The sequence below is a fragment of the Cyclopterus lumpus genome, chromosome 5 (assembly GCF_009769545.1).
Source record: "Cyclopterus lumpus isolate fCycLum1 chromosome 5, fCycLum1.pri, whole genome shotgun sequence".
In the NCBI taxonomy this organism is placed as follows: domain Eukaryota; kingdom Metazoa; phylum Chordata; class Actinopteri; order Perciformes; family Cyclopteridae; genus Cyclopterus; species Cyclopterus lumpus.
The window spans coordinates 21,962,750-21,986,974 of NC_046970.1; the positions used below are offsets into that span (position 1 = coordinate 21,962,750).

A 24,225-nucleotide genomic window follows, 5' to 3' on the forward strand; every position below is an offset into this window, starting at 1 on the left:
AAGGCTGAGAACTGAAGGCAAGCAGACAGATTCAAAACGAGGCCACATGGTAAGAAGAATACCATTATATTAAAATGACTCCTTAAAATTATAGTTTAACTTTCAAACATTCCTAAAAAACAACTTAGATATGAACTCGTGGGTTATCTGCATGTGTCTGAGTAGACATCATTGAGTAAAAGATAACTAACAATGGATATAACAGATAATGCAATCGCACTTAAGATAACATGGGAGACACAGTTTTTTTGTCCATCAACAGACAACTAAACTAGTTTAATAATTGATTCATTGTTTACTTTTTTATTTGTAGTTCACTACATTTCAGGGCTAAAAAGTCGACTAATACAATGCAGTAATACATTTATATATTGTATTTATATAAAATACAATACAATCTAAAATACATGTTTCATGAAGATGAGGTAGCTTCAGCATTAATGTGTTGCTTACAATAAACACATCACTAACAATAAAATAACCAGAATAAACTTGAGTATATGCACACATAAAATGTATTTGACTCAGTTTTTCTCATTGCTCTCAATGCACTTACACTACATTAACACAAATAATAACACATACATAAATATAACAGCTAAGAAAGACAACAAAGCTGAACAAATAAAGGTAAAGACTAAACAGGACAATTATATACACACGTATGTTATATATATATATATATATATATATATATATATATATATATACATGCATGAAATAAAAGTGTTTCTGTAAGTTGTAAACAATAGAAATACTGCAAAAAAATACACATTAAATGGGTATACTTGGAGCGGGTGGTTATGGACAGTAAATGCACATATGATATGATATTTAACAGCCTAATGTACCACTAACAGGCGCCATTCTGCTGCAGCTTTTAATACTTTAAGTAGATTTAGCTACTTTAAAATATACTTAGGTTAGGGTTTGAATGCAGGACTTTTTCTTCCAACGGGTGTGTATTTATAATGATGCTCTTACTAAATAAAGTGAGGGATCTGAATACTTCCTCCTCTGTGTGCGCGTGTGTGAGTGCGCGTGTGTTCCAATGAAAACGCTCGCTCATTGGTTGTTTAGGAGGATGGGCCTCGAGCGTGGGCACAGCCCATCGAGGATTGCGTCAGCTATAATATGAACCTCCACCGGCTCGCGTCTCCATAGAGCTGGACGAGGCGACAGAAGAGCCTTGTACACGTCCACGAGGCAACTAAAGTGTTGCCGTGACGACGCGAGAGAGAGGGAGGGAGAGAGACAGATAGAGAGGGAGAGAGATAGAGAGGGAGAGGAAAGAGAGAGAGAGAGAAGCAACTCAAGCTGCCCGGGACTTTCATAGAAGAAGAAAAAAAACGCCACACAAAAGACTCGAAGCATTTCTCTTTCTTTTTTTTTTTTTAAAAAAAAAAGAAGAAAACAAAGAACAACCGAGAAGTTTGACGTTATTTCTACGGAGCAAAAAAAACAACAACAACAACAACAAACCGATATGATGACTGACTTCTAAGCGAAAAGCCACCGGGAGACCCTCGGAGGGACCTTCTTCTTCCTCTCACCCAACAAAAAAAAAGACACAAAGACACAAAGAGTGCAAGAAGAGCGTTTGGCCCGCGCAGCCATGGACTCGGGGAAGGTACGTGTTTCCTTTTTTAATATTTCAGGCTCTAGTCAAACCTGTTCCGTTGCACGCGTTTGTTTTGTTTTTTTTCCAGCCCCACGCTGTTACTGAGCACCGGTTCAGTGAGTTCAATATGTCTTTTTTTTTTTAACCCATGAGACACATGTGCCATGACGGAGATGCAGCTCGTCTACTGCGTCGTTATTACGCATGCGCAGTCATTCAAAAAGAGCACTTTTGGTCACTTCTACGTCACAATATTCTCCCGTATAAATTTTTTTTTATTATATTATAAAAAATGTGAGCCTCCTCCCTATTTGCTCTGTGTGTCGCGCCTTACTTGCATACTGCGTGTGTTTTATGGGTATGATGCTGCATTACGCATACAAACATAAAGGCTACGTGACTGAATAGGAGCTATTTAATAAGAGCCTTGTGTTGGTTTAGTACCCAGAGGAAGAAGTAGAAGTATCAATACTCTGTTATAAAGTAGGATCAATCCGTAGCAATGCATCATATATTTATGTTTTTTTATGTAGAATCTTCAAAGCAACTATAGATGTCATGTGAATGTATATTGTAGGCAACAATTACAACAGTACCCTCTGACATTTAGTGTCAGAGTTAGTGTAAAGTAAAGGGAAATACTCAAGTAAAGCTCTGCTAAATAATACTTGATTAAGTGAACTTGCTAACACCCCACCACTGGCTGAGACACACATGTTTGAAATAGTGACTCTAATCAATTCATTATTTTAAGCCCCTGCTTTTAGTTCGGGACAAAACAAGACAGGGAAAACACCCTCGTCGCCTCTGAGGACATGTGACGGGGCCGCCTTAATCTGGCGTCTCATCGATTTTGCTCAGAACATTCGTAATACTTCTGGAGTAACGCAGTCCAAACAAAACAAAACCCCTCATTTAAACCTCTTCTCAGTTATAAACTGATGCTTTTTAAGTCAGAAGCTCGTATCCGGTGCTGGTTAATGCTGCCTGTGGCTTGTAGTTACTGATACACACGCAGACACGCTGCACAGTGAAGCACGTACACCAACCCCCTTCCTCCTATTTGGTCATTGTTATTTGACCAGTTAGACCCAGTGGAGCAGCACCAGGCAGCCCAGTCTGACACGGCGGTCAGAGATTGTTGCCTTAGCTGTCACCACTAGACTGTGCTGTCCTGGGCCTTTAGCTGGACGAGGGAGGGGTGTTAGGAGGGGGGCTTTGTGGACGTGATGGGAACAGTTCGCCCTGTTCCCAGTTTCCACTGTGACACCGACTCAGCACATTTCCAGGGGGAGTGCGACTCTACAGAGGGAATAAGCAGGTTGCCAAGCCTGCTGCGTTAAAGCCTCGACCCGTCCCTTCTTCCCAGGCTGTTCTCCTCCTTCCCTCCAGCAGCTGTTTTTAGTTTTTCTTGGCGTACCCGTAGTTAAACAGCGCGGGGGGGGGGGGGTTATAACCATCTCGTGGTCAGGCCTGTGCCAGTTTATGCACAGATGGAGTCCAGTAGGTGGAAACCTCACCAAGGGGGACGCACAGAAAGCACACAGAAGTGGCAGAACTAAAGTTTGACCATAAGTGAAGTGGCACGAATCCAGCAAAGCGTAAAACAACCACCGCCCAGGAAGCCATTGTTTCAGTCAGGCCTTGGTGTTGATCTCAACCTAATGTCATCCATCCATCTGTTATCTGTAACCTAAATACGAGCATTTAAATCTCACTGTTAGTGCAGTTATTTCTCCATCAAAACATAACGTTATTGTTGTTGGCCATAGGAAGGCTTACCTCTCATCAAGAGTAAGCTTTGTTCGGGTCTGAAGAACTCACCTCAGTTCTGTTATTTACCCAACAAAGAATTAAAATGGTAATTGGGGTCAAGCATACAGTTGACCTGCGTTGATTTGAATAAATAAAAAAAAGCAGCCACTGAGCATTTTATTCCTGACAGACTTTGACAGCACAGGTATTTTGATTGGGAGCCAACAACCCGCCTTCATTGTACACACTTAATTGCACGGGCTTAATGCCTCTCCATCCGCTGCCTTTCAGCCACCTGCCAACTCCTTCTCCTTGAGATTTACTCTCACCCGCGTGACTGCCCCCTTCAGCATGTCTCCCGGTGTAACGGTCAGCCGCCGTTCTAATGAGGCGTAACGAGGCTTTGCTGCAAAAAAAAAAAAAAGAAAAAGAAAAATTGGGATCAAGAGATCTTGGAGGGTTTTAATTGAGCCGAACAAGCGTGCAAGAGTGCATGTTTAATTCCCTTTTTTGAAGAACCTGGAGGACTGTGAACTCCGCACTGATACACCGTTCCCAAGGACGAGGCGGTTGGATGAGACGACTCACGCGGGGCCCGGAGCTGCGCCTCTCGGGATTTCAATTGAAATTAGCTCAGAACAGCTCTGAGTGGGGGGCGGGGTTTAACCGATGTGTTTGACCTCTCAACTCTTGCAGTCTCTCCGCGAGTCAGTTTGAACTGTCTGACGCGTTCTCAGCCTGTCGCTGCAGAATAAGAGGAATAGTTACAGTATTTGAGAATAGCTCTATGACTGAGAAGATAAAAAGGTTTGTAGGATTTACTACGTGGGAAATACACTTTGTTGACCCGTAAAACTCATTTAAATATTTACCTTTTTAGCCATTTTACTCGTTTTACTTGTACTACTGACGTACTGTACACGGTCCCCTCCCTTCTTTTATATGTTGGATATTGATAACGACAATCTCGCCGTGGGGGATTTGAACTCTGGTTGGTTAGCATCACAAACCTTTGCATCCACAGAGGAATCAAAACCTACTTAAACCTGATCTTAAACCACACACTGTACATGTAGTATCCTGTCTCTATGTAATAATCCTATTGGTTGAATTCTCCACATTGGCGTTCCCAAACATGGAGTCCAACTGTAAATACATTCCTATCTGTGACGGGCTGAAGCTTCACTGGCTCTCACAGATACGGCTCTGAAGTACTTCCTATGTGTGTTTACTAATGGTATGTGCAGCACAGACAGAGATAAATAAGCACTTTTATTTATTTTTTATAATAATCTATCTAACGCGACATTGCACAAATAACGTGTGCAGAAGATACGTTTGAATAAAGGATAATAATAACCAGCAGTACCAGGAAACGACATGGTGCATATGTAGTTTCCTGGTACTGCTGTGTCATTTTGCATACATTTGTTTATGAAAGTTTTCAGAGGCAAATATGCCGATCTCTTTTACATTATTACATTATTCATCACGTATTCTGCTGTTGAAATCAGTCCGCTTCCCCTGAGGAGAATTTGACCAGATTCTGTTAATGCCATTTGTTTTGTTTTTCAACCTAAGTTTCTTTATAGTGTACAATACATACATATAGTTTAACGGTCTCTGTACAGATGAAAGGACTATAGAAGGCATTAGGGCCTAGAAACCATTCATACCGGTCGTATTATCGTGGCTTTAAACGTGAATGACAGCGGTGTCTACTGCAGAATACGACGTCCCTCTCCATCAAAACAAACACCAAGATGGCTGGGAGCCGTCCCCAAGGCACGGGTCAGCGTGACGAGGCTCTGAAGCTGAACGGTTTAAAGTAATGTTAAGTTGTTCTATTATGACTCTTTTACGTTGTATTTATCCAACGGCTATATGTCCTAATACCTTTTCCGATGTCTGTGAATTGCCTGCAGTTCCACCAAAGTGACATTTCCTTCTCATGTGGTTTTCTCTAGAATGTTGAGGTCTGAACAAAAAAAAAAGAAGCAAATATGAGTCAAAAGGTCCCACAAATAAAAACAGATTTTAGCAGAATGTTTTCTTATTTCCTCTCCCATTGCTCATTAAACTCATCAACCTTTTTGAGGTTTTTAAAAGTTGCTTCTAATAACACTTCTGTATTTTTACTTATGTAATATCTTGAATGCAGTGTTTTTATTAAAAAAAAATATATATATTTTTTACAGTATTGTTGTATTTTACGTTAGAGATCTCAATAATTCTCCCACCACCACCAGATATTCACCACCCATATTTTTTAGAGAACTACTAACGCCGTTGTTGCCAAACCACTCTCGTGACAGCTCGTCAAAGCCTAAGTTACCGTATCCTGGTTTGATTCTCTGCGTGTTCGAGCGTCAGTCGATGTATTTGACTGAAAAAGTCACATTGTTTACTCAGCGAGAGAGAGAGAGAGAGAGAGAGAGAGAGAGAACTCGCTGTCGGTGTTTTACCCAATAGGAGCAGAGAGAGAGTCTGTGGTGCTAAGCAACCGAAGCGGCTGTCGACAGTGTTATTCACTGTATGAAGCAGCATTGAGCAGACACGCCGTGTTTTACTCTTCACATACAAACAGGGCACATTTACATGGACGCGTTGGGAGCGTTGAGATGAAGCACAGGAGGAGGAGAGTAGGGTCGTTACACTTATGGCACTGTCTGCACACCGGGTGCCGAGACTGTTCATTAGCATCGCTGTGCATTAATTCAACAAACCTTTTTTACAGTTCATGTCCGTTTTTTTTTCCCTTTTCTTTCTTGCATCAATTTAAAAGGTAAAAAGTGAACAAAAGTCGCTGAGACCCGCGCGGGTTGAATTCCGTAAGCGATTATTTACTTTCACTCATTACAGACATTTATATAAACCCAAAACCTTCTGAATCACGACTGAAAATATCCGTAAATCTCTCTGAACCCCTTGTTCACGACTAGGCATTAACGACTCGTTCTCCAAATCTAGCTTTCACTGATTAACAGTCTTGTTGTTTAAACAATTGACATGCTTTGTGGATAATTAGAGTTTTTTTTTTTTTTCATTTCGTACACTACCTGTTATTCATAATTATCCCCCATGTTGAGAAATGTTTGGATACATTTGTAATAGTTATTTTGCCTTTTTATATCAAAATAATATACGTCAAGCAAAATGAACTCCTCCTCCTTTAATCAGCTTTCAGTTGATTGTAGATTAGCGCCGGTATGCACTTTAACGCCGGGCCCTCATGGTGAGCTTCCTGTGCAAGTAAACAAAAGGGGAATCTAGTTGGAAACGTAAACAAAGACAGGAAAGCTGAGGGACAATAAAAAGGACTGGTTGTCCTCGTGTAGCTGTGATCATGAAATAGCTTATTTGGGTGTGACTTCATTTGTTTCTCCGGTGAGGAAGTAAAGTATACCGCTTCTGGTTCCTGTATATACGAGGAACAAACTCACCTTTTTTATGTTGCGTTGACAGGTAGTAGGGGAGCAGGGAGGGGGGAGGGGAGTCACAAAACTAGTGTACTTGTTCTGAAACTCATTGGGCCATATGCAGTAATCAGAATGTTTGGACTGAGGCCGGGCTCTGGGAGGTCTGCTAGTATCTGGGGGAAAGGTAACGATGTCACACAGACGCAGACGGCACACTTTTGACATCCAACATTCAGGGTAGTGTTTGCACATACAGTATGTGCAGCTATTCTCTTGGGAGGCTGATGGGGGGAGGATTTAAACAAAGTCTCAGTGAAGATTTTTTTACCAGTCGGGGAAAGAAAAGATTACTCTGTTTATAGTAAAAAAATTTTTTTAAAAAGCAGCTGGCTCCTTTAAGAGGATAGCCCACAATGCTGAAAAGGGTGTGCAGTGTTTTTCTGTTTATGTACTAAACGGCCCTGTCCTGGACTTGATGAGCTCACAACAAGAGTCCCCATTGGTGCAGAAATGTAGGCGGGTCTTGGAGTGGCTGCCTCCAAAGACACACAGAAGTTCTTTCCGCCCTCCTTATTATGCAGGGGAGGAATACTGGTTCCCACAAAACAAGTGGTGGGCTCCTGCTCCTTTGGTGATATTGCAGAGGAGGATGCACAATCATTTCTAAGGATTATTCTTTTTTTTTTATTAAACATGACGGGGGTCGGTTCCTGTTTTTTGTCTTTTTTCTATGGGAGCTTAAATGAAAATTCAAACAGCAATGTAGCCTCAAGCTTTGGCTCATAGTCTTAAGGAAGGAATCCAATCCACTGTACCTTTTTGATAACAGCAGACACAGGAAGTTAGCGACTAGCTAGTTACAGACATAGTGGAGCATTTTGCATCTAGAGAGACAAATGTTTCCGTCAGGAGTTGGTGAAGACCAAAAATAGAGCTCTAAAGAGAGTAAATATTGAACTCACATTTTTTACAAACGCCACTCCAAATCAATGCTTATGTTGCTTTTAGAAGAATTGGTATTGAAAGCGGTTTAGCTGGTTTATCTTTGTAGTATTGACCAATCTTATAATATAGCCCCCCCCCCCCTATTATCCATTGCCAGACCGATGGCCGATTGGTTTCCGAGATTGGCTTCAAGTTAAACTCGCCAAATCCAAGGAAGCACCAACACCAACACTTGCTTTTTTCCGACCAAGTACCTACATTTGTGTACCCCAGTACCAATAAGAGAACTTAATACCAACTGGTATTTTCATCCGATGTTCCTTATTTACTGACTGTAATATAAATCAAATACACAACATGACGCTGTTGCACGTCACCAGAATCCTCATTGGCTGTTGCAGGTCTTTTGTTTTAACGTCTCGGTGGCTCAGAGGACTTCAGGGGTCACTCTGGTCGTCAGGGTAACGCGTGCAGGTTGGACCCTCTGCAACGAAATGATTTGTGTCCCGACAGTGTTTTTAAAAAAAAGAAGTTTGCTCACATTGTCTGCATACGATAAAGGAACTCTGGGGAAGGTCGAGTCCTCGGTTGTTATAACATAAGGAACTAATCTGCTGTGAATTACTGGAAAAAGGGCTCGGTGTGAATCACCAGTCAACACCGTAATTTTTCAGACATGGTGACTGATGGCGAGGTGTGAAATAAGGAAATAGTAAGCAGCTCCTCTGCTGTTTACGTTGCTCTAAATCTGATTAGAGGTCTGTGCATATTTTCGGTGGATTAATGCGATAACGTGATATATGTAAGTCAGCCCTGTCGGCGTTTTCAGAAACACTCAGACGTACAGTTGGTAGACGCACATGTGATACCAGAATTAAAAGGTAAATTGTAGCTTGAGGCAGTTCTTTAGTTTTAGAGAAGATAATAGACAGCGACATACTCCACTATGCTTTATTAACTTTTCGGTATGCGGAACATCTCCACTAATCCCCTGGGCTCGAGTGTAATAACAGAAACACAGACAATAACATGCAGACGTGGGTCGAACCTGCTCACGAGCCAAGAAACAGGTTTATCCAGTTATATCTGGAAAAGATGACCAGACTTTCTCTCAGAAAAAAAAAAGAAGTCAACAACTCACTAAACAAGGGAACAGCTGTTGGATGTACGCAGAGATTTGGTTTCAGGTGTCACAAAGCATCTTTTATGGCCGGCCCAAATTCGCCACGTTGCTTGAAGTGGCCCGATGCCAAACATCTCTAAAGATATTTTTAGGATATTTAGATGTAATATTTGCGGCTGACCAAACCTGAACATTTTATTTAGTCCGATCCAGGGGTGGCTGAAGCACAACCGCAAGTTTAAAATAAGATAGTGAACACTTTGTCCCCGAAGAACTGGCGTCAACTTTATTTAGTAAGAACGTATTATATCCGGGAAGATGATATAACTGTCGACCATACTATTTGCAAAGCAAATAATCAATTTTTTTCTGCATTGGCTAAACGGGTCAAACGGGTCTCTCGGCTGACGATGCTTCCACTTCTCTCTGTTGTCTTGCAGCAAATAACGTTCACGCTGATGTTGAGTGTCGGAGCGGCCGTGATTGGCTCCCTGCAGTTCGGCTACAACACCGGAGTCATCAATGCCCCTCAAAAGGTGAGTTCAATGTCTGAATGTTTAGTTTCGTCTAGCTTAGTTAAGCTTAGCTTTCTCCAAATAGAGTAGTGACACACACACACACACACACACATACACACTACATTGATATTTATAACAAGGAAAGCCCGAGCTCCCTGATATTCCACCTGTCCATCATCGCCACAACAAGAAGGAGACGCACGATCACTGTATTGACACTTCATAACACAACAATCCACTTACAGATAAATATGACGATTAAAAAAAACACATATATATATATATATATATATATATATATATATATACATACGCAGGATTCTGTACCTCCTTCATTGCAAGATGTTTATGTTATCTACGGTGTGTTTTTAGCTCGCCAATATTCCTGAGTTTGCACTATATGTATACTATGTAAACCATACCAATTCAATTCCCCTGCCAGTGCTGCTTATTCACTCACTTGTTCGACTGAAAACAGGACAGAAGGGGGGGGGGGGTTGGGTTGGGTTAAGGGGTGAGATAATAATAGCCGATGAGGTCCAAGGACATCTGTATTAACAGACTCTTGAGTGATTCCTGTGTAGAAGAGTGTGTCCATGCCCAAAAATGGACCTCTGCTGACCAGCAACAGGCTGGGAAAAAGCGAGACGAGGAAAGTCCGAGGAGATCAAATGAAAGATGGAGACGGTCGCCCGGATCTCTAAGTCCGCAGCAGTTTTTTATTAGCCGACAGGTACACCAAAGAAACTCATTTCCCGGGGAATGTTGATATTGCATCGCGTGTCGACAAGGTTTCAGTTTGCGTTGGTCCGAACACGATAATAAACTGAATTGGACACACCCTGTGGCTACACAGCTGTCTGTCCACAGGTCACAGGTGTGTCAGGCCCGGAGCTCGGCTCGCTCCCTTTCTTTTTTTCCTTTTTTTGTTTACCCCCCCACTGTGTGTGCTGGAGACGGACCGTCGCAGCTGTGTGTGTCCTGTGAGGACAGCCGGATTGTCAACTGCCCGTCACCACACGGTCAAAGCGGTCCTGCACCTTTTGACACGATGGACGCTTTCGTCAAGGTTTTCCATGCGAAAAAGAGAGACGGGATAGAGTCGCTCGTTGACATGAAATAGACAGAAACGAGAGTCTCGGTAAAAGATTATTAATTTCTTCACGAGGCGTGAAGAGCAGAAGGAGTGGGGTAGCGCACAAGGGGGATTTTAGGCGGACGTTGAGACATTTGGGCAAGAAATTGCGCAATCGTCATGGATTTGCGCAATCACGGAAGCAATGAAACTCAATATTAGAACGCCTTTGTTTTAAACTGGGGGGAAATTATTAAAACGATTGATGAATCTGCTAATTATCTTCTAGACTAACCAGTTACAAAACTGTGAGAAATTTACTGCAGTTTACGGTCGTGTGAATCCGAGAAAAGCAGCAAAATCCTCACATTCGAGGAGCATTTTCTCCACTTAAAACGTACCAAAAAACTTTGCGTTAACTCGCCGTTAAGTAATCGAGATTTACGGACTATTTCGTAATATCTAATCCAGCATTCTGCCGTTCCTTAGTGTCGCACAGATCGGCCTCCACCGTGAAAACAGCACGTGATCGGCTTCACGCAGCTCAGGAGGGCCTTGTGAGTGGCTGAGTGAAGGGTCTGCAGACTGGTGGGGGTGTGTGTGTGTGTGTGGGAGAGGGGGATATGTGGTCTGGTACACACTGGGTCAGTGTGAAGCTGCCTCTTGGCTCTTTATCCCCCCTTTTTCCCCCAACTCTCTCTCCCACACACACACACACATTCATGCAGAGAGGTCTGAGTAACTTCAAACGCTGGAACACAGTTACTCAACACAGGCTCCCGGACTTTCCTTACCTAATGACCACTTAAGAGGCTGTAATTTCACGAATGCAACTTTTATATGGCAACGGCACTTCACATTATCGCCGGCGATAATGTGCGATGCCGCTGCCTGTGACGCAGGTGTTGCACTGTGTCCGAGCGCCCCTGATTAGATACTCTCTTTCAAGGGCCGGGCTGCAGCTCCCTGTGCCTCCGGCCGCATGTCCCGTCCGCCTGTGCCACAAAGCAAATGATATCCTTGTTTGGAAATGCAATCGAAGGGCCATCTGTGTTTTGTTTGTACAGGTTTAATTTTGGGAAACACAAGCACCTTTTCTTTTCCTCAAAAGGAGTTCATTTCTGTCTGTTTTCTTTCTGTGTGTTTATCGGCGTTCATGGCCAACTGTTCGGTTGCACCCCCTGAAGCGGTAGCAAGTAAAATACTGCTACTAAAATATTGCTTCCTGTGGGAGAGACTACAAATTCAAGGATGTTTAAAAAAAAAACTAGGACAACTAAAGAAAAGCTTTCTTTCTTGTTCAAAGACAATTTCACTTTTTTATTTTTTTGCTGTCAGCTGAATACAGAGCTCGCCTTGACATTTCGCTCACCAGCCAGCTCAACGATATGATGCCGACGGCCTGACAGCATTAATAACACACAGGCATTTTGTTTCACTTAATTTATTCTCTTCTAAGAAGTCTGGATAATTATAACACTAATAATAATGTTGTACTTATCCTAAAAGATGAAGAGCAGAACATGTTTTATAACATGTTAGCAGCACTGTAGCGTGCTAAATTAAAACTAAAGGAAAAACTATATCGCCGGTGAGCTTTTTAAATGATGTATGATTATTAACATATACTGTAGGTGCGTGACAGTACATGCAAAACTCAGCAATTAGCTAGAGCTCTTAAAATAAGGCAGTTTTTAATAAAGGGGAGATGTTATGGTACAGCGGCGTGCACCGTGACGTACTTGTGATATCACATAGCAAGGTCCTGTGAGAGAAATTTGATAGTGGAAATGACCCAATCGTTGACATGTCAGGATCAGAGTGCCATCCTAAATATATATATATATATATATATATATATATATATATATATATATATATACACCCCCTGCCAACCCCACCATAGGTAAGCACTTAATAAATGATGGCATTGCTATCTTGAAACGGTTGGTAAGAACACTTCATTCCACTCTCAGAAAGGCACATGACAGAGCCAGCTGACATTTGGTTACGAGAGAAGCAGTGATGGGGGGGCGGTGTGTGTGTGTGTGGGGGGGGGGGGCGACAGACAGGGTGTTGACCTTTCTGAATCATACGAGAAATGTCACCGTGACCCACACATAAACAGACACCTGGCTCGCATGGCCGTATTTGTCAACCTAGTCGTTAGGGAAATGGATGGAGGGCGAGGTTGAGGGGGGGGGGGGGGGGGGGGGGGGGGACTTGACACTCAACCCTGGCTCTTAAACTTCCTGCCAGGAAATGGTAATGACCATACTGCCATCAGCTGGTCACACAGTAACAGCTCAACCTTCACCTTGTGTCACGTGACAGAATAAAACGTGATCTCTGTTTAGTCCGCATGTATTAGAATGTTTTCTTTTCTTTTTTATTATTATTTACATTTGTCTTGTTTTCCCCTTGTGACAGGTCATTGAGAAGTACATCAATGAGACGTGGTTTGAGCGATACGAGGAGCCCATCAGCAAAGGCTCCCTCACCGCCATCTGGTCCGTCTCCGTCGCCATCTTCTCTGTTGGGGGCATCTTCGGCTCCTTCTCCGTCGGCCTCTTTGTCAACCGCTTTGGAAGGTGAGGTGGAAACAAAACCCTTGTTGTTGTTGTTGTTGTTGTTGTTGTTGAGATAGCCTGATCTTCTTTTCACAGACTTTGCTGGATGCATTTCTTTCTCTAATGCAGTAAAAAATAAATAAAAATACATCTGGGATTCTTTTCGGATCAACGTTTTATGAGGCCTTGGGGCACTTCAGGCACTTCTCACTTCATTAAATATAATGATGTTTTTAAACCCTCTCTTGGGTGGGGGCGTAGAGTACCAGGCAACGGTACAGAACTTTCTGAGTTAAATTGGTTAAATGTCTCTCGTTCCCTGTTGCCTGCAGGAGGAACTCGATGCTCATGGCCAACATCCTGGCCTTCATCGCAGCCATCCTGATGGGCTTCTCGAAGATGGCGAGCTCCTGGGAAATGCTGATCGCTGGTCGTTTTGTGGTGGGCCTCTACTCCGGCCTCTCCACAGGCTTCGTGCCCATATATGTGGGGGAGGTTTCCCCAACGGCCCTCCGCGGAGCCCTGGGCACCTTCCACCAGCTGGGCATTGTCGTCGGCATCCTCATTGCACAGGTCGGTAAACGGTACAACTTTTGTGCATCCTACTCTGCATTGCTTCTTTTTCAAACGCATGTGGTTCACGTGTCTGTGTCGACTTCAGGTGTTTGGAATGGAGGCCATCATGGGCAACGACGACTTGTGGCCGCTCCTTCTGGGCTTCACCTTCCTCCCCGCGGTGATACAGTGCATCCTGCTGCCTCTCTGCCCCAAGAGCCCCCGTTTCCTGCTCATCAACAAGAACGAAGAGAACAAGGCCAAGGCCGGTGAGTTGACACACACACACACACAACTGTTGTAACCTTGCAAAAGCTGTAACTTTATATATTTTCATTTTTGTATCTAATAGTGCCGTGTTTTTGTGAAAACAGAGGTATTTCTAACCTAAAATCCTAACAAAAACTCTCAAATTTCAAGCATCATCCCAGATTCCAATGGGCTTCTAAAATGTAAAATAAAAAAACGAAATGTCAAAGAACAATGTCGCTGAGCTGGGGGGAAAAGAAGAAAAAAAGTTGCGGCTTGTAGAGTTAAACGTCCTGCTTTCACATGTCAGTGTTGAAGAAGCTCAGAGGCACCACGGACGTGAGCTCCGACATGCAGGAGATGAAGGAGGAGAGCCGGCAGATGATGAGGGAGAAGACGGTGACCATCCTGGAGCTTTTCCGCTCGCCACTCTACCGCCAGCCCCTCCTGATCGCCGTCGTCCTGCAGCTCTCCCAGCAGCTGTCTGGCATCAACGCTGTGAGTGTCCACGCTTAGACCTTGTCCACGCTTAGACCTTGTCCACGCTTAGACCTTGTCCACGCTTAGACCTTGTCCACGCTTAGATCTTGTCCCCACTGTTCGCCTGCGAGGACCGCCATCGTGATTCTGAAGAAAACGCTCAGGAACCACAGAGAAAACGTCACTTTTCCCGGACACCAGAGCTACATTCGATAGTGGAAGAAGATATCCAGAACACGTGTCAACTGTGGAAATAAAATGAGACTCCCTCATGTTGAATCTCTGCGTTTGTCTTGCTTGCCAGGTATTCTACTACTCCACTCGTATCTTTGAGAAAGCCGGAGTTGAGCAGCCCGTCTATGCCACCATTGGAGCCGGTGTCGTGAACACTGCGTTCACTGTGGTGTCGGTGAGTACAGTTAACATTTCTCAGGTTATCGAAAAAGGTGAAATCCTCTTTACAGTACAGATCAATATAGGGCGTTAAAAGGATTAAAGAGACAGTGTGTAGGATTTCATCTCCGCTTGCTCACGTTACCGCACGTTTTTCAAGCGTTTCGGGGGAACTACGGTGGCCTTCAAGGACAGTCAAAAGTCAAAAGGCCCTCTCGAGTGCCAGAGTTTGGTTTCGTCTGCATGAAGAGCTCCCTACGGAGTAATGAAGGGCTCTTTTAAGATTTCACGGATGAAAACACAGTCATTAATATTATATTCCACTTCTGCTCAGAGATCGCCTTTAATTGCTAAACTCTGACCTTTTTTTTAACTTAGAGAGATTTTCACAAAACTAGAGTAAACCAAAGTCATTTTCAAGATCCTTTATTGTTGTTTGTGGACATATCTGACTTGTAAGATGGTTATTGTGTTTACAAAGTAAAGTAGTTTTGCCAAAACTATCAATGTAAAAGGTTTTCCTGTGCATTTAGTATTTTTTCCCAAGCAGCAGATGTAACCTCTTTGTTGAACTACGTATATAGGTCGATAAAGGATTGCATCTTTGTAGCACTGCACTAACCTTGTTCTCTTTCCCTTCTTGTTTATTTTTTTCCGTGCAGCTGTTTGTTGTCGAGCGTGCGGGACGCCGCTCTCTGCACCTGCTGGGGCTGCTGGGAATGGCCGGATCTGCCGTCTTGATGACGATTGCCTTGGCTCTGTTGGTAGGTTTCCTCTTTTGTGGTTTCTCGGGATTCACACCCAGTAAATACCAGTACGTAACCTCCCCTCTGGTCCTCTGTTCTCACAGGACCAGCTCAAATGGATGTCGTATTTGAGCATCGTGGCCATCTTCTCCTTCGTGGCATTCTTTGAGATGGGACCGGGTCCCATCCCCTGGTTCATCGTGGCCGAGTTGTTCTCGCAGGGACCCAGACCCTCTGCCTTCGCTGTGGCTGGTTTCTCCAACTGGACTGCTAACTTCATAGTGGGAATGGGCTTCCAGTATGTGGAGGTGGGTAGAAAAAGAAAACATTAGGCCGCTGGTGTTTGTGTTTGAGAGGTAACTTCTGTATTCTCAGGAAGTTGCCTGGAAAGAGTTTCATACTTTGGTATTAATTATACAGAAGTGAGACACAAAGTGGAGTTGAATTTTAAAAAAAAAACTATTTTCAGGGGCTTGTCATTAAATAAGAAAGTAAATATCATTCATCACTCATTTAATATCCTTAATATATATTTAATTTCTCCTTCCTCACATTTGGATACAAATCCAGATTACTGCAATTAATAATGGCATATTTTATCATCACATTTGCTCATAAAAAGCAGTGGACCACAATGACATACAGGAAGCATGAGGCGCTCTCTGCCTCAACACAACAAACCGTGTGACGGCATTTTGGCACATTTGGTGCTTTAATATTTGAAAAGTTTGTCAAGATTTGTTGAGGATTCATTGCGCGTCTCTCTCCTCTCGTCTCTCTGCACAGGAGCTGTGCGGCCCCTACGTCTTCATCATCTTCACCGTGCTGCTGCTCCTGTTCTTCGTCTTCACCTTCTTCAAAGTGCCGGAGACCAAGGGTCGGACGTTCGACGAGATCTCGGCCGGCTTCCGCCGGTCGGCCGGCGGCAGAGCGGAAAAGCACTCGCCGGAGGAGCTCAACAGCCTGGGAGCCGATTCTCAGCTCTGAGTGACTCTTAACTTCTAACGAGCTCTTCCTCAGACCGAGGAGGTCTACCAACTAGAAGTAGACACAGCCATTGGTAGAGTAGTTTTCACACTGTCACCACATTTCGGGCATTCTTACCAAAACGAACAGCCCCGTGTGATTCTCCTACATGACGTCCTCTGCTGCCCCCCTCAGGTCACACAAACTCAATGGGCACTATGTCGCCCGGTGTGGAGAGGGGGAGTCGAGGATAGACGGGGAAGTTTTTAAAAAAAATATTTTAAAGATATTTTAAAGGAAAATCAATCAAACTCCCTTTTTTTAAATTTTTTTTTAAAAATATTTTTTATTTTCACTGAACATATATATATATATAACTGATATGTGCTTATGCTCTGTTCTTTGTAGCCTGTTACCATACAGTCAGTTTGTCACTATCTGGTTCAAGCGCCACCGCTGCTGTAGTTCACTGTGCGAAACACGTGTTCAACCATACTGTAAAGCTGTATCACTGTAGACGGCAGCGCTGGAGATGCTGCACAGCTCGGCGCCGTCTCTCCCCACCAGATGGGGCACTGCCCTAAAGAAAAGAAGAAAAAAGGTCCCAATGCGCCACCGATGTGAAATAACTTATTTGTACCTTTTTTTTTTTAAGTTACTGAGTACACAAACTGTGATCAGTGCACTGCTGTGAGGATTTAAACCTCCCTAATGAAATTAGCCGCTCCGCACATTATACGGTGTTGTTACTTATTTTACTCTTGCTGGACAATATTTTACTTAGTGAAAATGTTTTTAGATTTATGTCCACGAAGACAGTGAGATATCAAGAAATTATTCCACCATTTATGTATTTTTACTCTCTTTTTTAGCAGTACAATTGATGAAAGGAATATTGACACATCTGCACAGACCGGAGTAGGATGAATAAATCATCCATTTTACCGTAACAAGAGATAAGTACGCAGTCACAATCGGCAGCCACAAAAACCAAAACATAAATCCGTCTCACAGAAAACGAACATTTGTGAGATGATGTTCCCCTCTGAAACAATAGAGCCTCCTCAGCCTTTACAGCCTCCTCAGCCTTCACAGCCTTCACAGCCTTCACAGCCTTCACAGCCTTCACAGCCTTTACATCCCAGAGGAGCGGTTTAAGGTCAGGTCGGCCTGATCCAGACTGAAAGCTTCTGTCGACGGATGATCTTCACTTTAACTATTTCTGAGCCGACATTACCTGTAGAGCGACCCGAAGTCGCTCGAGAGACGGGGTCTTTTTCACTCAATGCTGGAGGCAGACAGGAAAACAACAACAACAACAACAACAACAAAGACATAACGGGGGACCAAAGGGAATGTCGGCCTTTTTGGATGGTTTTCAATATCCTGAAAGTGCTCGTCCGTCTTGGGTCAAACCCCCGTCGTTCCTTAATGTGTCCCAAAGGAGGTGGACGCACATCGCTCTGCTGAAGGCTCGTTTTTTTTTTATATCTTTTTTTTTTGGAGGAACGTTATCATTTTTTTTTTTTTTTTTTTTTTTTTTTTTTACAGCACTTTATTTCTCAGATATTTTCTTTGTCGTTTTTCTTTTTCTTTTTTTTTTTTTACTCCCAGTGTGGAACCGTTGTTGCTGAAAGAGAAGAGGCTACTTGATGCTTTGGAAATGGAAATGTGTGAAACGGTGTCATTTGTTCATATCTATTACGGTCTTGCAAATTGAATCTAATGAGGACTTTGCTCCAAATTTAACTCAGTAGTCCAGAATCCATTTGAATCATTCCATATTTGGTTTGTTAATTATTGTACATAGCATATCCTTATTTTTGTCATTTGACGGGTCGCCTCACCCTCCCCTGGAAACCACTGTAACATCCACTTTTTGTGCCTTGTGTCATATCCTCACCAGCAAAAATCATAAAATGGCACCAAATGATGTCCTTCCCAACGCAGACGGATGTCTGTTGCAAATATCAAAACTATATTTTATGTACATTTCTGCTCGGGCATTTTAATTGTAGTCTTTGAAATCTCCCGATTGGGACACACAACACGATGTAAATATGAAACACACTACAGCCTCACCCACTCCAAATTTATAAAATATTTAACTTTAAGAAACATTTTTCATATAGATAAATTAATGATTAGTAATGTAGTGCTTTTAGCATCCATACTTACTACTGTTCACTTTTGATTTTATACCTGAAGTCATGTTGTGGCCTAAATAACAGCATATTCATTTTAATTCAGATTTTATATAGACGAGTTCAGTATAATCTTTTCATTTTAGTGCACAGAGTATTCTAAAGTTTGTAATAATAAAAAAACATCTGCGTGTATGGTTTTTGGATATTGGAAATATGAATTGAGATGGAGGATGTCCTGAACGGGTTTTACAGTCTTGTGTAAGTGGTTTAAAGCTAAATAAAAGAAGTCATGCATTCAGATTTAGAGTTCTGGGGTGTCAATTTGTCGCTCGTGTTGGAATTAAAACTGCAACGATGCAATAAGTGATTACTTTTGGCCACTAGGGGGCAGCACAACAAGCTGTAGACACGCTGACGTATCATCAACTTCTGAAGTTTAGATGACAAACATGTCAACAAAACCGTTACACAACAAGCAGACATGGTTAACATATGTTAACGGCGTAAAAATGTTGATTTAGCAGCTTCAACTAAACTCCAGATTGGAAGTTCGTGTCGTGCATCCCTGCTAATTGACTCAAATACCGCATTAAGTCGTCTTCATTGCCTTCGTTAGCGGAAGAAGACGTGAGACGTGGATGAAAGCTTCACAAAGCCAGTAAGTGGACCGAGGAGGCAGACAGGAGGAGACATGTTTTGGATGAAATATAACACAAGCAAAAGGGAATATTAATTAAATTGCACATCAAAAGACGTCAAAGAAACGCAGCTGAACACAAAAGGCTGTAAAACCGTTACTAAAACACATTGACCTCGCTAACATATTGCATTCGCTGGCTGGCAAAAACCCTTTTAACAAATTAAGGACGCAACGCCTACAAAAAGTACAAATAAAACACAGTTTCCAAAACAACTCCCTCTTAACAAAGCAACAAAAGTAAGACTTGCAAATTAAACGTCAATGTACAAAAGTGTCTACTCCCTAAACACCAACCTTGTCGTCACTGAAGAGAACATAAAAAAAATTAAGAAGAAAAAGGTGGGCGTGTATAACCGCCACGAAAACAATCAGAAAATAACCTCTTTTTTTTTATTTTTCCTGACTCAGGGCTTTGTAAGTTGGACTTTTGAGCGCCATGTTTACAAACAGCACGTCATGCCTTTAACTCATCGCACGGCGGTTTACCACACCCGGGGGGGGGGGGGGGGTCTCAAGCTGCAGTAATGTCGCAGCTTGAGATTTATTACTTCTGTTCAGGATAAGTCTAAGAAAAGAAAATGAGTTTGTCAACCTAGCATGGACGACACAGCAGAGAGTAATGATTCTCCATCATCTGTGACCTTTACGTTTTAAACTGTTTACACACACACACACACACAAAAAAAAAAAGAAAACACTTTACCAGCAGAGAGCAAACATCCAAAACCCTGTTTTTGAAGTCCCGGCCAGTTCCTGTGAAATCCAAACAATTCTCAAGGTTGCCCGGAGCAATATCCTGACTAATGAGATACAGGAGCGGCCCGGGCAAATGAAAGCATTTGAATTGTTTGATCGCACATGAGCGTTTGTAGCCGGACTGCCTGAACCGCCAGGGTGGAACAAACCAGAGATATACTGTTAATATACTTATAGCCCCCCCTGTTAAATGTAACTTTGAGGTTGCTGCCATTATTGATTTCAGCGAAGGAGGGAGGGGGAGGACAACCCTCAGAGGGGAAGAGTACAGAAGAGTACAGAAGAGTACAGAAGAGTACAGAAGGTCAGCCGACCCCTATTAAAAAGCCAATTTCCACAATTCCTGCAGATTACCTCGAATTCACGCACGTGTAATCATCGTTGACCGCCGGAGCCTGTGTGTGTGTGTGTGTGTTCGATTCTTTGTTTCCTCATCCCGTGCTCGTGTGCCACAACACATATCCATACATCTCCTCACCGAGAGCAGCGGATGTCGGGGATTCTGATCTCCGTTGTCACAAACGACGATGACACACGTTAATCTTCAAACTTGAAAAAACGACTGATCAAGGCTCCAGTTGTCTCTGTGGAGCTGCATCTCGGACCATATGGGGAGGAGACGGGAGCCTCAATGCGAGGGGGCGGTGCTGATCTGAAGCGTACACAAACGTCTTCTCTCTGAGCAGACTGGGGCCTTCTTGCAAAGCGAGAGAGAGAGAGAGAGAGAGTGAACAAGAGCGTCTCTCTATCGATTTGGCTCCGAGCAGGAAGTTTGACCCCTGTGTGCTCTGCAGTCAATACTAAGACAGAGCGGTGGTTTCCAGGGACACTGGACATCAAGCAGGTTGGTTTCGACAAGTGAATGTGTAGCAGCAAACCGCCCCCCCCCCCCATTGAATGCCGGTACGGAGACCGAGTAGAGAGGGCAAAGGGAGGCGCTGTAACAGGCTAGATTAGAGACGGTAGCTTTATCAGGGTCGAGGTGCAATTTGATGTCCGAGCTTCAAACCTGTACACGTCTTTAAAGGATTTGAGATTTTGGATTAACTTGTCATATTATGACATCAGAATGATAATAACGTAAAAAAACAAGTCTGTTACCTTAATTGTGCCAGAGCTGAATATCAAAAAATACCTGTTCACTCACTAATTTGCCTCTTTTTCAACTTACATTGTTTATGACTTTGTTGTTGGAAGTTTTCAAGTTTTTTGGCCCAGCGCCACGACTCCAATACTTCTCCCACTAATGATACTTATCTCCGGTGTAATGCGGGTTTTGACCTGCTGCGCACATCGTGAAGAGGATTTACAAATTGAATTAACGATGCACCTCTTTGCTGTGATGTTTTTCTGGCTCTCGGTTCTTGCCCTCGTCTGGGAATGTGCACACGTCTAATAAAAAGTCACCGCTCTCTGTTTCCCAGATTGTTTCACACTGGATCTAAACCTGTAAACAGCGTCCTCGATTCTCCTGGCAGTCAATGAAAGTGTACAGGTGAGACTTTCATCATGTAATAACACCCCGGAGGGAACGCACGCGGCCTTTTATTTTTCTCAGCGGGAACCATTTTAATTTTAAAGTGTATCGGAAGCGTGCACTTAAACCAGAAAGAGTGACTTTTTAATATCTCACAAGATATTGTCGGCTTTCAGGAAAGCTGTAAATAGTATTGCAGCATTCTTCTCGTATGACAGGTAGGTTGTACCTTGCTTGCGATTGGTTCCCACCAGGCATTGCCCATCCCACTTTCTGCTGATGTCATCCAGCCTTCAAATCCAGGAGAAGCAATCAAGGATTCATGTAATAAAGTGTACATATGTTGACATATTGTATATATGTTGCTGCGTTTAGTTTTGATTGGGCAAGATGAATTAGTGAGGTTTCATTTGTATTACGGTTTACTTTAGATGCATTAGTTGTTTGCTTGGCCCTTTTTTTCTTTGTAGTTCACCTTCTTGTTTCTGTTCTGTGGAAAATCTAAAAATAAAAACCTTTTTAATGAATAACTTTACTTGTTTTCCGATCTCAACTGGTTTCATGTTGCTTCCTCTAGCGAGCCGGGTCGTAACAACACCTCGAGTGTCTTCTAGGCAAAGCCAGGGTGGGAAAGAAGTCATTCCAGCAAAGGTCGTCAACATGGAACGGAAGCGTATGAATTGAATAAAGGAATTATTTCCCCTTCAACCGTTGGATGTAAATAAGACTTCTGGCTAACTCCAGCATCTATTGTTATGTTGATGTTCATTTCAAATAAAGATATAAAATAGGGACGATTTAGTGCCCAAATTGGTTGAGGGTAACACCTGTAGATACAAAAGGAGGCATAAATAAAACATCATGAAGCATAGAGACAAATACGATCTTAGTTTGTTATGCTCACATGTGCCTTGTGTTCTAGTAATGGGACTTAATGCCACAACAGAAGAATTGAAGCAAAGACTCATATATCCTAAGATACAAAACAAAAAGGTGAGCAACATGTCATGGTTGTGCAGAATATTGACCATGAATAAACACTGCTGTGTGAACACATGTGGGTGGCTCCATAGTTCTGGGAGACTTGAATGCTCACATGGGCAATGACAGAGAAACCTGGCATGGGGTGATTGAGTGAATTCTCTTTTTTTAATTAAAGAATAGTGTTAAACAAAAATAAATGAATAAATAAACCATGGAGCATAACTTAACATAAAACAGACAGCTATGGGTGCTAACGTCAGCTGAAGTTAATGTCCTGCAGGTTCCCAATTGAAAATCTGTTTATGAGTCATCATTTTTAGCAATCTGCACAGTCAGTCCACACACACACGTACGCACACACACACACACACACACACACACACAGTGTTGAACTTTGTCAACCTGGATGACAGCCTGCACACAACGCTGTTTTTTGTTGCAGTCAAAGAAGGGTGGAGGGAAGGATCAAGGGCACTGTGTATGCTTTTAGCTTAGTTCGTATCTCCATGAGCAACGTACATCTATCAACTGAAGAACTGCTCTCCTGATAGCTATGTGCGCAGTGTGCGATAAAGACTTTTATATGCAAATCCAAAGATCCCGGACCCCTCGGGGGTCATACAGCCCATGCTCCAGTGGCTTCAGTCATCCTCTCTAACTTGACAAGACTCTACACATGCCAGACTGCTGTTACCCCAAGCAAACAAACAAAAAAATGACTGGCAAATGAAAGGTACTGTGCTGAAGAAAATAACATGTGCACGAGCGTGAGAGGGAATCCCAGCGGGCTTGTGTGTGGAATTTCCCCAGAGACGGCAGCCGAACGAATCAAACGGAAATCATAAATCAAGCACAATGAAATGGAAAGAAATTACATATTGATGCTGCCTGACTGGAATGAACTGTTGGCTTAATTTTGCACAAAAGACTCAAAAGAGTCTGGGTCTGTCCAAAGAAAAAATAAATACACTCATCAGCATCTCAAAAAACTCAAATTGTTAGCACTGCTTTGCTGAAAAAGTGTTTTTCAATCTTTGGACAGTCAGGCTAGCTGTTTCTCCCTGCCTCAAGTCTTTGTGCTGAGCCTACTGTAGCTTCAGCATTCATATTTTTACACCAAAAAACAACTTTTAATTGTGTGTGTGTGTGTGGGTGAGGGGGGGAAGGTGACTTAAACTACCACAAAAGGCTAAATAATGTGTCAAAAGACTTTTGATAGAGTTAGCTAGTTTCCTCAGTTATCAGTTGTTATGCTAAGCTAGGCAAACAGCTGCTTCCCATAGCTTCATATTTACTGTACAGATGCTATAGGGATATTTTTCATCCGGCTCTCGGCAAGAAGCAAATAAGCGTGTCTCCCAAAATGGTGGAATATTGCTCGAAGCATCAAAAAAAAGCCAAGCAACAGTAAATCCCCATATCTAGATTACACACATTTAAATTGCATAACAGATTAAACCTGAAACTAAAACAAACTCTTGATTAACTGTCTTCTCTATTGAGATGTCGGTGTACCCCCCCAACCCCACACTGGAAGGAGAGAGAACGAGTACAACAAAAGGCCCGAGAACATGCTGTTATTCATTTTCTATCTTGAGTAATTATTTCTGACATTACACATCAACCGTGACAAGCTGTGACAGTTTGAGACATTCATGACTGACACAGTGTGAGCAACATGACAGCGAAATGAACCTTGAGATAAAGACCGAGGGAGAGAGAGAGAGAGAGATGGTGAGGCGGCGA

At 42.8% G+C, this 24,225-nt stretch overlaps 1 protein-coding gene across 1 annotated transcript; it reads left to right on the forward strand.

Moving 5' to 3' along the window:
- Positions 1-1,146: 1,146 nt before the first annotated feature.
- Positions 1,147-18,862, forward strand: slc2a1b (solute carrier family 2 member 1b). Its single transcript, XM_034532422.1, has 10 exons — positions 1,147-1,630; positions 9,304-9,399; positions 12,887-13,047; positions 13,359-13,599; positions 13,688-13,850; positions 14,141-14,328; positions 14,615-14,719; positions 15,366-15,467; positions 15,554-15,757; positions 16,236-18,862. The coding sequence occupies exons 1-10, from the start codon at positions 1,616-1,618 to the stop codon at positions 16,434-16,436; spliced, it is 1,476 nt and encodes a 491-aa protein (XP_034388313.1). The 5' UTR covers positions 1,147-1,615; the 3' UTR covers positions 16,437-18,862.
- Positions 18,863-24,225: the final 5,363 nt, after the last annotated feature.